Source organism: Emys orbicularis, chromosome 3 (genome assembly GCF_028017835.1).
Source record: "Emys orbicularis isolate rEmyOrb1 chromosome 3, rEmyOrb1.hap1, whole genome shotgun sequence".
Taxonomy (NCBI): Eukaryota; Metazoa; Chordata; order Testudines; family Emydidae; genus Emys; species Emys orbicularis.
In genome coordinates this window covers 18803537-18816799 of record NC_088685.1, presented here as the reverse complement: position 1 = coordinate 18816799, position 13263 = coordinate 18803537, and the positions used below count along the sequence as shown (strand labels likewise).

Sequence of the window (13263 nt, the reverse complement as noted above, 5' to 3'; positions counted from 1 at the left end):
GAGTATTAAAAGGATGTAGAAAGCATTCCCCCCCCCCCAGGCATCCACTGGGATAGAATCACTGGAATGGGGATGGGTAGTGGAGATGATTGTATAGTAAAGTGACCCCTTAAAGGCACGTCTATACAAGTAACTTTTGCTGGTATAGCAGTGTTGGTTAGGGATGTGATTTTTTAAAGACATTTCTAGACCAGCAAAAGCCCTAGTGTAGTTGATATTGGATACTTCTCTATATTTGCAGAAAAGTGATTTTGCCAGTTTATCACTCAGGGAACTGGTATAAACTATACCAGTGAAAACACTTTTGCCGATATAAACTTCATCTCCACTATGAAGGTTTGCCAATATAGCTATATCTGTATAGCTGTATCACCAAACCTTTTCAAGTCTAGACGAGGTTTTAATCTAAAAGATTAGAATGTCATAATCTCCTCCTCCCCACAAGAATGAGTTTAGTACAACCACCTTTCTTTCTCTCACCCTGTTTAATCTCACTTTATTCATTATTATTATTTATGCTGCAGTAGAACCTGGAGGTCCCAATCATGGGGGTATAGAACGGCTGCCATATGAGGAGAGATTAATAAGACTGGGACTTTTCAGCTTGGAAAAGAGACGACTAAGGGGGGATATGATTGAGGTCTATAAAATCATGACTGGTGTGGAGAAAGTAAATAAGGAAGTGTTATTTACTCCTTCTCATAACACAAGAACTAGGGGTCACCAAATGAAATTAATAGGCAGCAGGTTTAAAACAAACAAAAGGAAATATTTTTTCACACAATACATAGTTAACATGTCAAACTCCTTACCAGAGGATGTTGTGAAGGGCAAGAACTAGAAAAAGAACTAGATAAATTCATGGAGGATAGGTCCATCAATGGCTATTAGCCAGGATGGGCAGGGATGATGTCCCTAGCCTCTGTTTGCCAGAAGCTGAGAATGGGTGACAGGGGATGAATCACTTGATGATTACGTGTTCTGTTCATTCCCTCTGGGGCACCTGGCATTGGACACTATCAGAAGACAGGATACTGGGCGAGATGGACCTTTGGTCTGACCCAGTATGGCTGTTCTGATGTTCTTAATGTCCTAACAGATAAAGCACAAGATGGGGTACCACCAAATCACAGTAGGGAACAGCACAGCTGGCTTGTGATGGAAACCGTCCCCCCGCCCCACCCTCAGGAAGTGCCAATTAGGCACACCTGTAGAACATACGCCACTTGAAGAAGGGGAGCTTAAAAAGGTGAAACTGGCCACAAAAAGAGGGAAGTTTGCCCAGCAGTAGGGAGGCTGCTAGGCACTGCTAGTGAGCTCCAGTAGCAAGGGGAACCCAGTCTGAAGCAGTGTCCAGCCTTTCCTTCCCTCTCGCACTTGTTTGGAACAGACTGACACTATGAGCTTGATATAGGCAAAGGGACCTGGAAGTCTGCTTCTGCCAACAATCTCTGGCAGGATGACAGGAGTGCTTCCATGGACTACAGACATATTAAACTGTAGTTGGGCTCTGAAAAAACCTTGGGAGTAAGCTGAACTGCTGCTGGGAACGGTGAAATTGCCCAGGATTGGGAGCTTCCATAGGGGACTCAAGGACACAAGACTCAACAAGACTATAATCAAGCCCAGGCTGAGGGTCGGCCAACTACACGACTTCTTCTATAGTATGAAGGGGGAAAAGTGGTGTGATCATGGGCGATTTCAATATGAGTAACATATGCTGGCTGTGTCATGTACTAAAACATCCTTGGAATTTTGAAATATTATAGATGACAATATCCTAACTCAGAAAGTATTGCAGCCAACACTGTGGGATTCTATATTAGACCTTCTATTGATAGACGAAGAGGAACTGATCACATAACTAAAATGTAATCGTAATTTAAGTACAACTGATCAGGATTTGATCATATTTATAATGTGCAAAGAGAATGTAGCCCAGACCAGTGAAATATATACTTTAACAGGGCCAGTTTCACAAAACAAAAGAAAATATGAGCCAAATAAGCTGAGAGGAAGAATTTAATAAGAAAAATGTGATGACCAAAAAATGCCCCAAAAATGTGATGCCCACAAAGGCACAACTGAGGAAGAAAGGCATACCTGGTTTAGAGAGGAAGTGAAGGCAACTATAAAATATATATAAAAGAAATGGAAGAAAGGGGAAGATGATAGTAATGAATATAAATTAGAAGCAAAGGGACACAAGGAGAAATCTATGGCCAGCAGATTTAAGGACAATAAAATTGAGTTTTTAAAGTATATTAGGAACAAAAAGAATGCCAACAATGATATTAGTTTATTACTAGATAGAAATGGCAGAATTATCAATAATAATGTAGAAAAGATAGAAGTGTTCAATAAATATTTCTGTTCTGTATTTGGGAAAAAACAGATGATGTAGTCAAATCATATGATAATACTCTTTCCAATCCACTGGTATGTCAGGAGAATGTTAAACAGAAGCTACTAAAGTTAGACATTTTTAAATTAGCAAGTCCAGATAACTCGCATCCAAGAGTTTCAAAACAGCTGACTGAGGAGCTTGCTGGACCATTAGTTTTGATTTTCAATAAATCTTGGAACACTGGGGAAGTCCCAGAAAACTTGAAGAAAACTAATTTTGCCCGTTTCAAAAGGGTAAACAAGATGACCTGGGTAATTATAGTCATAGAATCATAGAATATGAGGGTTGGAAGGGACCTCAGGAGGTCATCTAGTCCCACCCCTGCTCAAAGCAGGACCATTTCCCAACTAGTCCTGTAAGTCTGACATCGATCCTGAACAAGATAATTGAGCAGCTGATATGGGATTCAATTAATAAAGAATCAAAGGATGGTAATTTAGTTAATGCCAATCACCATGGGTTTATGGAAAATATATCCTGTCAGAGTAACTATATCTTTTTATTATGAGGTTACAAGTTTGGTTGATAAAGGTAACAGTGTTAATGTAATACACTTAGACTCCTGTAAGGCATTTGACTTGGTGCCACATGATATGTTGATGAAAAAAAACTAAAAAGATTTAAAATTAACATGGCATACATTAAATGGATTAAAAGCTGACTAACTGTTAGGGCTCAAAATTAAATGGCAAACCAGGAACCAGCATCAGATGGGTGTTTTTCTAGTGGGGTCCCATAGGGATTGGTTCTTGGCTATTTAACATTTTTTTTAATGACACAGAAGAAAAAATAAAATCATCACTGATAAACTTTGCACATGACACAAAAAATGGGGGAGTAGTAAATAATGAAGAGGACAGGTCACTGATAGAGAGTGATCTGGATCGCTTGGTAAACTGGGCTCAAGCAAACAATATGCATTTTAACATAGCTAAAAGTAAATGTATACTTCTTGGAACAAAGAATATAGGTCGCACTTATACGATGGGGGACTCAATCCAGAGAAGAATTGACTCTGAAAAAGCTTTGGGGGTTGTGATGGATTATCAGCTAGCTATGAGCTTCCAGTACTATGCTGTGTCCAAAAGGGCTAATGAGATCCTTGGATGCATAAACAGGAGACTCTTAAGTAGGAATAGAAAGATTATTTTACTCTGTATTTGGCAAGGTTTGACCATCTCTGGAATACTGTGTTCAGTTCTGGTGTCAAGAAGGATGCTGGTAAATTGGAGAAGATTCAGAGAAGAGCCATAAGAATGATTAAAGGATTAGCAAACATGCCTTATAGTGTTAGACTCAAGAAGAGCAATCTAGTTAGCTTTAAAAAGCAAAGGGAAAGGGGTGCTTTGATTAGAGTCTATACATACCTAAATGGGGAACAAATATTTACTAATGGTCCTTTAATCCAGCAGAGAAAGGTATAACCCAATCCAATGTCTAGAAGTTGAAGTTAGACAAATTGAGACTGGAAATGAGTTGTAAATTTTTAACAGTGAGAATAATTAACCATTAGAACAACTTACCAAGGCCATAGTGGATTCTTCATCACTGACATTTTTAAAATCAAGATGGGATGTTTTTCTAAAAGATATGCCCTAGGAATTATTTTGGAGAAGTTCTATGGCCTGTTTTATACAGGAGATCAGACTAGAAAGATCACGATGGTCCCTTCTGGCCTTAGAAACATAGAATATCAGGGTTGGAAGGGACCTCGGGAGGCCATCTAGTCCAACCCCTGCTCAAAGCAGGACCAATCCCCAGACAAGAGGAATCTCTGAATCTGTGAAAGATAAGTGCATGCTTAAGTATTTTGGTGGATAAGGCCAGAGTGCTCAGCACCCTGCAGGATTAATTCCATGTATGAGCTCTCAATGTTCTACTGGGAGTTGGTAAGGAGAAAGAGTCGGGAGGGCTTATTGGAGGATTGTGAAATATTTGTGCTGAGAATCATGTTGTTACGAATTCCAGATGCCCTTCATATCATCTGAACTTTCACTCGTGTGTGAATTTTAAAAGCAAAAATGACTCTGTTTGCTAAGTGCAGGGGAGGGCAATGAACCCATTTTACAGAAAAAACAATAGCGGTTGATTGGACCACCACAGATCCGTGGCGATGACATGTGGAAATTAGTTAGTGTAAGATTGGGGCGGGGTTGCTTTTGATGGGAAAATAGCCATTTCATCAAAATTTCACATTTTGTGACATGAAAAGGCAAACATTTTCACACAAAACAACCAAATTTTTGATCTCGCAAGGATCTTATCTCTCACCCACTCATTTGCCTCCTAGTTGTGCTATGTCACCTGATGAGAAGTCAAGCTTCATCTATCCATCTCATAAAGTATAGATGATGCCCCAGTTGAGCAGCGAGAAAGCAATAAGAACCTGAATAGACAAAGTATATGTTGCAGGAAATGATAGTCGCTAGATAGCATATGGGAAATAAAATTAAGCATATTCAGTCATCAGGAAAATAGCAGAAATTAAGTACCAAAGATAAGGGGGTAAAGATAGTCAGTGTGGCAGGGAAAAACATGTGGGATGTCCAGATGGACAAAGATGCAGTGGCAAATGCTCCTTCACAAAGGAGGAAGAAATAGTGGGAAGGGACAGAGAGGAGGAAGTTGCTAGATGAGCAGGGGAGAAGGGATGGGAATAAATACAGCTAGGGAACCTGATTCTGTGTGTGCTCAGAATTACTGTGGGTGGGAGGTGGGCACAGAAGGGTTTATCCTTGGGCTGTGAGGTGGTATGGAGGGGAAAGGTGATAAATTTGAACGGATCCTACAATGAATTGGCAGGCAGCGGAGAGGCCTGAGGAGGGGCATGATGCTTTGATACGTCAAAGAGAAATGCAGTGTGTGTGCTTTATGTCACAGTTCACAGCTGTATGCAGTGCACTGAGGGCCCAGTCATGGCTTACTGTTGCTTGGGTGATGTGAGGGGGAGGAAGGCTTTTCTTATCCTTAGTACCACTAATGTGCACACCATAATGTGGCTGCCTACAGTGCCTGACTGCAGAGGGGGCTGCTAGTAGCCCTGAATGGACTGGAGGGGAGTAAGTCAGTGCAGATTGTGGGAGGGGAGTGTAGCAATGACCCATTTCCCCACTGCACACTAGACAGTGTATGGAGCTCTGTGCTTTGGAGACTGCACCTCACACCTTTTCTAAGCATGTAGCTGAGGCTTCTGGTGAGCACGACCCTAGAACTATTGGGCCCATTCCAAAGTCCGCTGAAGTTGCTGGGGAGTCTTTCTGTTGAAGGCTCCACTTTTTACGCCCTTGCCACTTTGACTATCAGCCTCCCTCGCTCAGGCTATGTCTACACTACCGCGCTAAGTCAACCTACGCTATGCAACTCCAGCTACATGAATAACATAGCTCAGGGATAGGCAACCTATGGCACGCGTGCCGAAGGTGGCACACAAGCTGATTTTCAGTGGCACTCACACTGCCCGGGTCCTGGCCACCGGTCCGGGGGGCTCTGCATTTTAATTTAATTTTAAATGAAGCTTCTTAAACATTTTAAAAACCTTATTTACTTTACATACAACAATAGTTTAGTTATATATTATAGACTTATAGAAAGAGACCTTCTAAAATGTTAAAATGTATTACCGGCACGTGAAACCTTAAATTAGAGTGAATAAATGAAGACTCGGCACACCACTTCTGAAAGGTTGCCGACCCCTGACATAGCTGGAGTCAACATACCTTAGGTTGAGTTACCGCGGGATCTACACTGCGGGGGGTCGACAGGAGAAACTCTCCTGTCGACTCACCTTACTCTTCTCATTGGGGTCGACTGGAGAGCGATCTGCAGTCGATTTGGCGGGTTTTTACTAGACCCGCTACATCAATCGCCGGTGGATCGATCTCAGAGCGTTGATACTGGCTGTAGTGTAGACCTGCCCTCAGGTGGAGCTCCTCCTCCTCCCCATCATGGCTCCAACTCTAAGAGCCTTAATTACCCCCCAAGTGTCCTTTAAGGCGAACTCTGGCACTAATGCTCATACTATTACAAGGATCTCACTGCTGCCTTCCTCACTGCCGGCAGCAACATTCTGAGAGTCCCTATGAAGAAATGGTCTCTGACTGGATGATTTTTAAAATTATTCATGAATGATGCACCCTATATTAACTCTCTGAGCCAAGTTCAGCTCAGTCAGCGGTACCTTTGTTGGAGGAAGCAAGGCGTTCTTAATTGTTGTTGTAATGGGAGTGGAAGCACAGGGACACAGGGGGGAGGGAGGTGCAGGGACACATGATGATGGGGGAGTGCAGAGCTACATAGGGACAGGGGGTGGCTGCCCCCCCCCCAAAAAAAACCTGTTCCATACTTTTCCCACCCATACCCAACAACCCTCAAAGTTCACACCCAGGCTCCCAAGTTCGCAGCAATTTACTTCCCTCTCCTTCAGCTCCTCCGTTACCCCTGACTCCCCCAAGCCTTTGCACTGCTTCTGAGAGGTGCAGGAAATACGGTTCTGTATTGTAGTTTAAATGAATTATTACTCAGAGTTCTGTATTAATATGCCGAGTAAGGAATCTATTTGTCAAAAAACATTTCTTGAATCATTTTTGTTGTCTGTATTGTTACAGACATACTTGCTGACAGGTATTTTGAAATAAATGACCAAAAATAATTGAAACTGGTGTGATTATATTGTGTTATTTTGACAAATAAAATATTCAGAATTTTAAAATATTGTGCACAGAATTTTTAATTTTTTGTTGCAGAATTCCCCCAGGAGTATTGTGTGATAATGTGCAACAAGTACCCTGTGACTTTGACCTGGCTCATCATGAACTTACCCAGGAACTCAAAGTTCCCCAGTTATCAAAATCCAAGTTGGCAGGAGAGGAGCATTTCCATTAAGATTTTTTGTTAACCAGAAAATTTCTGAAAGGCCAAATATTTACATATCAGTGGGGACACTGATTTACAGTGCACACCAGTAAAACAGGCAACATTCACAGCACCTGACATTTTATGCTGTAATTTTCCTGGCCCAGAATGGCTGTCAAGAGTCTGTTTTTGGCACCATAAGTCATGTGTGAATAAGAAAATTTTAAATAAAAAAATGAACCCAACAGACTTTTCAGCACAATTTGTTATCCAGTCACCAACTGCGGGTCTCCCTATCATCATGTTTCTGATACAATTACAAGGGTTTTTCCTCCTGTCTTGCTGTTTATAATTCCTTTGCTATGCTCAGTAAATATATACGCCTCTACCTAGATATAAAGCTGTCCTCAGGAGCCAAAAAATCTTACTGCGTTATAGGTGAAACCGCATTATATCGAACTTGCTTTGATCCACCGGAATGCGCAGCCCCACCCCCCCAGAGCACTGCTTTACCGCGTTATATCCGAATTCGTGTTATATCGGGTCGCGTTATATCAGGGTAGAGGTGTATGTATATATATATCAACATTCTATTTCTACTGTTTTCCAATATCCACCTTTCTTTCTCTGCCCAATGGTATGTCTGCTTCTGTGGTCTGCAGTTCTCTTTAGTCTACTGATTCAAAGCCCCATAAAGTCAAGGACAGGCTTTCCATTGACATCAGCAGACACTGGATTAGGGCTTTGATGTAAGAGACCCAAAATCTAAGATAGTTTAGAACATGGGTTCTCAACTTGGAGTGGGGGCGAGTCATGGCAGAGTTGCAACTACCAACCCTTTCTTTATGACTAGTTGTAAAAGAGTCCCAAAATATTTGTGTGCTGTAACAAGGGGCCACGTTATGGAAAAGGTGCAGCATCACTGGTTTAGCAATTGGCAGGCACTCGAACCAGTCAAAAAAATTTCATCAAAATGTTTGTTCAAAGAAAAGTGGCTTTTGACCAAAGTAAATGTTTTTTGCTGAATAATCACTAAAATAGCACAACCATGCTGTGAAACCAACGTTTTGTGAGCTCAGAACATGGCTCATTCATTATGTTAGGGTTTTTGCAGACTCAGGGAGGCCATATGGGTTATATTCTATTCTATATAATTTCTTACATTGCTTTCATAGGCATAGTATCTGCGCACCTTCCAGTGGTGCATTATGCTACAACTACACATCTGTCACATGTGGTTCATTCTCTCTCTCATCCTCTCCCCAAAGGGACAATTGCGTGTGCAGTGGAGTGTTTCGTTTTCGTAGTGCTTTGATTTTGTGTGTGTTGTTATTTTTCTAACGCACTGCTCTATGTTTATATGAAAGAAGGCAGGTCGAAGGAGTCCACCTTGCACTTGGAGCAGAAGGTGGTGAGGTTTGTGATAGTCCTTAGTACTGGTGGGAGTTAATTCCACAGTCTCAAAATGGCACAATCAATTTGTGCCTGGAAGATTCTCTTCACCACAGTGACAGCTAAAGATTTAGGGCCGGTCAACAATTTTCTACCAAAACTTGTTTTCAGCAGAATATTGAGTTTTTGACTGAACCAAAATGTTCACAATAAGTGTCTGCTTTCCCCTCAAAATGTTAATTTATTCTGAGAAAACAAAAGCTCCAAAATTGACATTTTATTTCAGATTTTGTCTGGAATTTTTATCACTTTTCATCCAAAAAAATGAAAACATTTTGGCATTCAGGTTTTTGCTTTTTTCAACAAAATATTGAAAATTTCCACAGAGAAAGAAAACTTTTTCTAACCTGCTTCACTAAAAATGTCATTTAAAAACAGTAATTAAATCTTAACTACACAATTTGTGTCAAAATTTATAGATGCGGAATCCCAGAACTCAGATTCTATTCAGGAATAGAGGTCGCCAAGAGCACAGCTTGAATGACCTTCCATGTTCAATACAAAATGTACCCCAAAATGCATCCCATGATTAAACAGTAAATAAGAACCTGTTCTTGTGAGGTTTGGAGCACCTCCTACTGTGTGCTGAGTGCTCTCAGCTCCAATGGTAACTGAGGGTGCTCATTACCTGGCAGGATCAGGCTCTAATAGCAGAGAGAGAAAGAGGTGTAGACAAGGAGAAAATATAATATTATATGTTAATCAATCATTTAAGAAAACATTTTTAAACTCAAGCACTTCAAGATAGGCAACCTAAATCCATATTTAGGCAGCTAAACAATTCGCTTCATTTTGAGTCCAAGTTTTTCCATTCTCTGCAAAGGGCATTGGATCAGCTCCTATCTGAATTGGATCAGCCCCTCTGAATATCAGACAGCTTATTTAGGTACCTAAATATGATTAAAGTGTCTAACTTTGGACATACAAATCTGAAAATTTTACTTGTATTTAACTAGTAAAATGATACAAATGTTTTTTTAAACGTCTGTTTAGTAAAAAGTAGTTGCCAAAAGTTCACATTAATGTTGCAGAATGAAAAGTGGAAACCTGTGTTTATACATTGTTATTGTTATTATTTTAGGTCATGGAACCAAAGGAGTGTTTGAACTTCTTTCAGGATGGCGCAGAACCAGAGAGAACCTTCCATTCAAGGATAGGGTAGCAGACACCTATTCCGATGTCATGGTCTCCTATACAATGACGAGCTCCTTGTACTTCATAGCCTTTGGTATGGGTGCCAGCCCTTTCACCAACATCGAGGCTGTGAAAGTTTTCTGCCAGAACATGTGTGTCTCCATCCTGTTGAACTACTTCTATATCTTCTCCTTCTTTGGCTCTTGCTTGGTCTTTGCTGGGCAGTTGGAACAGAACCGTTACCACAGTATCTTCTGTTGTAAAATCCCTTCAGCAGAATACCTGGAGAGGAAACCTATGTGGTTCCAAACCATGATGAGTGACGGCCATCAGCACACTTCTCATCATGAGACTGACCCCTACCAGAATCACTTCATCCAGCATTTCCTACGAGAGCATTACAATGAATGGATTACTAACATCTACGTCAAGCCATTTGTGGTGATACTGTATCTCATTTATGCCTCTTTCTCCTTTATGGGGTGCTTACAGATCAGTGATGGGGCCAACATCATCAACCTCCTAGCCAGTGAGTCTCCAAGCGTCTCCTATGCCCTCATTCAGCAGAAGTATTTCAGCAACTACAGTCCTGTGATAGGATTCTACATCTATGAACCTCTTGAATATTGGAATGGCACTGTGCAAGAAGACTTAAAAACACTGAGCCATGGTTTCAATACAGTGTCCTGGATTGAACAATACTATCAGTACCTGAGAGTTGGCAACATCAGCACCACCAACAAAAGTGACTTTATCAGCATCCTCCAGACCTCTTTTTTAAAAAAATCTGAATTCCAGCACTTCAAAAATGACATCATTTTCTCCAAGGCTGGAGACGAGAACAACATCATTGCTTCCCGCATGTATCTAGTGGCCAGGACTAGTGAAAACACACAAAGGGAGGTGGTGGAATTGCTGGAGAAGTTAAGGCCACTATCTCTAATACAGAGCATCAAATTCATTGTGTTCAATCCTACCTTTGTTTTCATGGACCACTATGGTTTATCAGTAACTATGCCTGTCCTGATTTCTGGCTTTGGCATCCTGCTGGTGTTAATACTGACCTTTTTCCTGGTTATTCATCCTCTGGGAAACTTCTGGTTAATTCTTAGTGTCACCTCAATAGAGTTGGGTGTGCTAGGCTTGATGACTTTATGGAATGTAGACATGGATTGTATTTCTATACTGTGCCTTATCTACACTTTGAATTTTGCCATAGATCACTGTGCACCCCTGCTTTACACATTTGTACTAGCAACTGAGCACACCCGAACTCAGTGTATAAAAAACTCCCTCCAAGATCACGGGACAGCCATTTTGCAAAATGTTACTTCTTTCCTTATTGGGTTGGTCCCCCTTCTCTTTGTGCCTTCAAATTTGACCTTCACACTGTTCAAATGTTTGCTGCTCACCAGCAGTTGCACACTACTGCACTGTTTTGTTATTTTACCCGTCTTCCTAACTTTTTTCCCACCCTCCAAAAAGCACCACAAGAAAAAGAAACGGGCCAAAAGGAAGGAGCGAGAAGAGATTGAATGCATAGAGATTCAGGAGAATCCTGATCATGTAACAGCAGTCTGAAAGGCTTAGATAGATATATATTACAAAGCATTGCACAGAGATGCAGGGAAAGTAGAGCAAAGATCTCAGCTGCTTGCGCTGGCCAGGTGTAACAAGGAAAAGGAAGACCAAGAAGGGGTATTTCATGACACGTAAAGGTGAACTCTTCTAAACAAAATAACAAAAGTGAAAATAATCTAAAAATATTTCTTTGAATTCTCATTCTCCACTAAGGAAGAGTCTGTGGGCCTTCAAGTGGTCTTGAATTTAAAACTCTAGCTCTAAATGTGAATTGCTCAATCTGCCACATGTAAGACTGAAGTCGGGGAGTGGGGGAGGGGAAGAGTTATCAAGAAGAAAATAGTGTACGCTAGAATGGTTTGATAAAGTTGCCCGGCAAAAAGCAACAAGGGTTTCAAACGAGAAAAAATAAAGAAGAAAAGTAGGGGAGAGTAAAAATGCCATGATATTTTTCGTATTTCTTTTCTTAAGCGGGTTGGTTAAAGTAAACCTATGCACTTGGGAAGTAGATATTTAAATCAATCTCAGCCAAAGTACTTCCCAACTTGAATATACAGTGTGTAACTATATGCCACAGTTAAAACATTATCATTAATTCAGATGGTAAAGCTATACTGCCATGTGATACAGGTACTGGATATATGGGTATATGGAAGAGGAAATAAGTGTAGGCCATTTGGAAACTCAAAGCTTGGTTTCTTGAAAACTGACATTTGACCTTTCTCCCAATGTGGTTATCAAGGACCTCATAATTGATGGTTATTAGTATAAATATATTTTGATACCGGTGAATTCTGGAATTCCCCTTCCATTAACAGATCTTATAAAACTAACCCAGGCCATTACCACTACAATGGTAATTGCAATTACTGCAGTGTTAGCCTCTAGATTCCTAAGTTCTCAGTGTTAACATTAAATGCCGAATATTAATCAAGCAGGAGCTTTATATGTAACGACAGATCACATACTGTAGACTCAGTGATGTGATCATGCTGTGGCTGAATCAGTTCTGGAGCATGCACTGTATTGGCTTCTATATTTGGTTCAAGGTGCAAAGGTACCTATTTGCTGGTCCTTGCAATATGCTACAGGACATGGGGTTCTCTGCTTCCGTTAGTAAAACGATCAGTAGAATATGCTTTTTACCATCTGCATAGAAGAATGTTTTAATGTTTGAGTGAGACTGAATGAACTTCTAGCTGTAAAGAGCCAGATCAGCCCCTTGGGGGAGTGTTTATTATTATTACTAAATATTCGCGTGCCTGATTGAATGTCTGCAACATCAAGCTTTGTTATGGCTGTTGAAATTTAATAGAAGGCAGTAAATCTGCACTTACTGCATGACACTAGAATTATGCCATAAAGTATTACAATATGACCTTCCCTGCTTTGTAAACTATACAGCTTAGAAGCTCAAGAGAAAGAACGAAAAGAGACGTAGCCATTTTTTAAGTTAACCCTTAAAGCCAAATTATGTCCTCAGTTATGCCATGTACAGCTCCCATCTCAGATAGTGTTTTAAAAGGGCTTGTTTTAGATGCTCTTAAATGCAATCTCGCTTCACGTCAATGAGTGATATACAGTATTGTTGTAGCCATGTCGGTCCCAGGATATTAGAGAGTCAAGGTGGATGAGGTAATATCTTTTATTGGACCAACTTCTGTTGGTGAGAGTGACAAGCTTAAGAGCTCTGTGTAAGCTTCAGAGTAACAGAAGTTGGTCCAATAAAAGATATTACCTCACCCACCTTGTCTCATCAATGAGTGATGTCTTCCTGAATATATGGGATCTGTCTGGACACTATATACATGAAATGGTAATGGGGAATGTTTGTTATG

The 13263-nt window shown here is 40.7% G+C and overlaps 1 protein-coding gene across 2 annotated transcripts in view; it reads left to right on the top strand.

Moving 5' to 3' along the window:
- Positions 1-11425, top strand: part of PTCHD4 (patched domain containing 4) — a 145155-nt gene extending 133730 nt beyond the window's left edge. For both annotated transcript variants that reach the window (XM_065401869.1, XM_065401870.1), the window contains exon 3: positions 9792-11425. In XM_065401869.1, coding sequence (XP_065257941.1) covers positions 9792-11425 — 1634 coding nt within the window. The remainder of the gene's footprint in view (positions 1-9791) is intronic.
- Positions 11426-13263: the final 1838 nt, after the last annotated feature.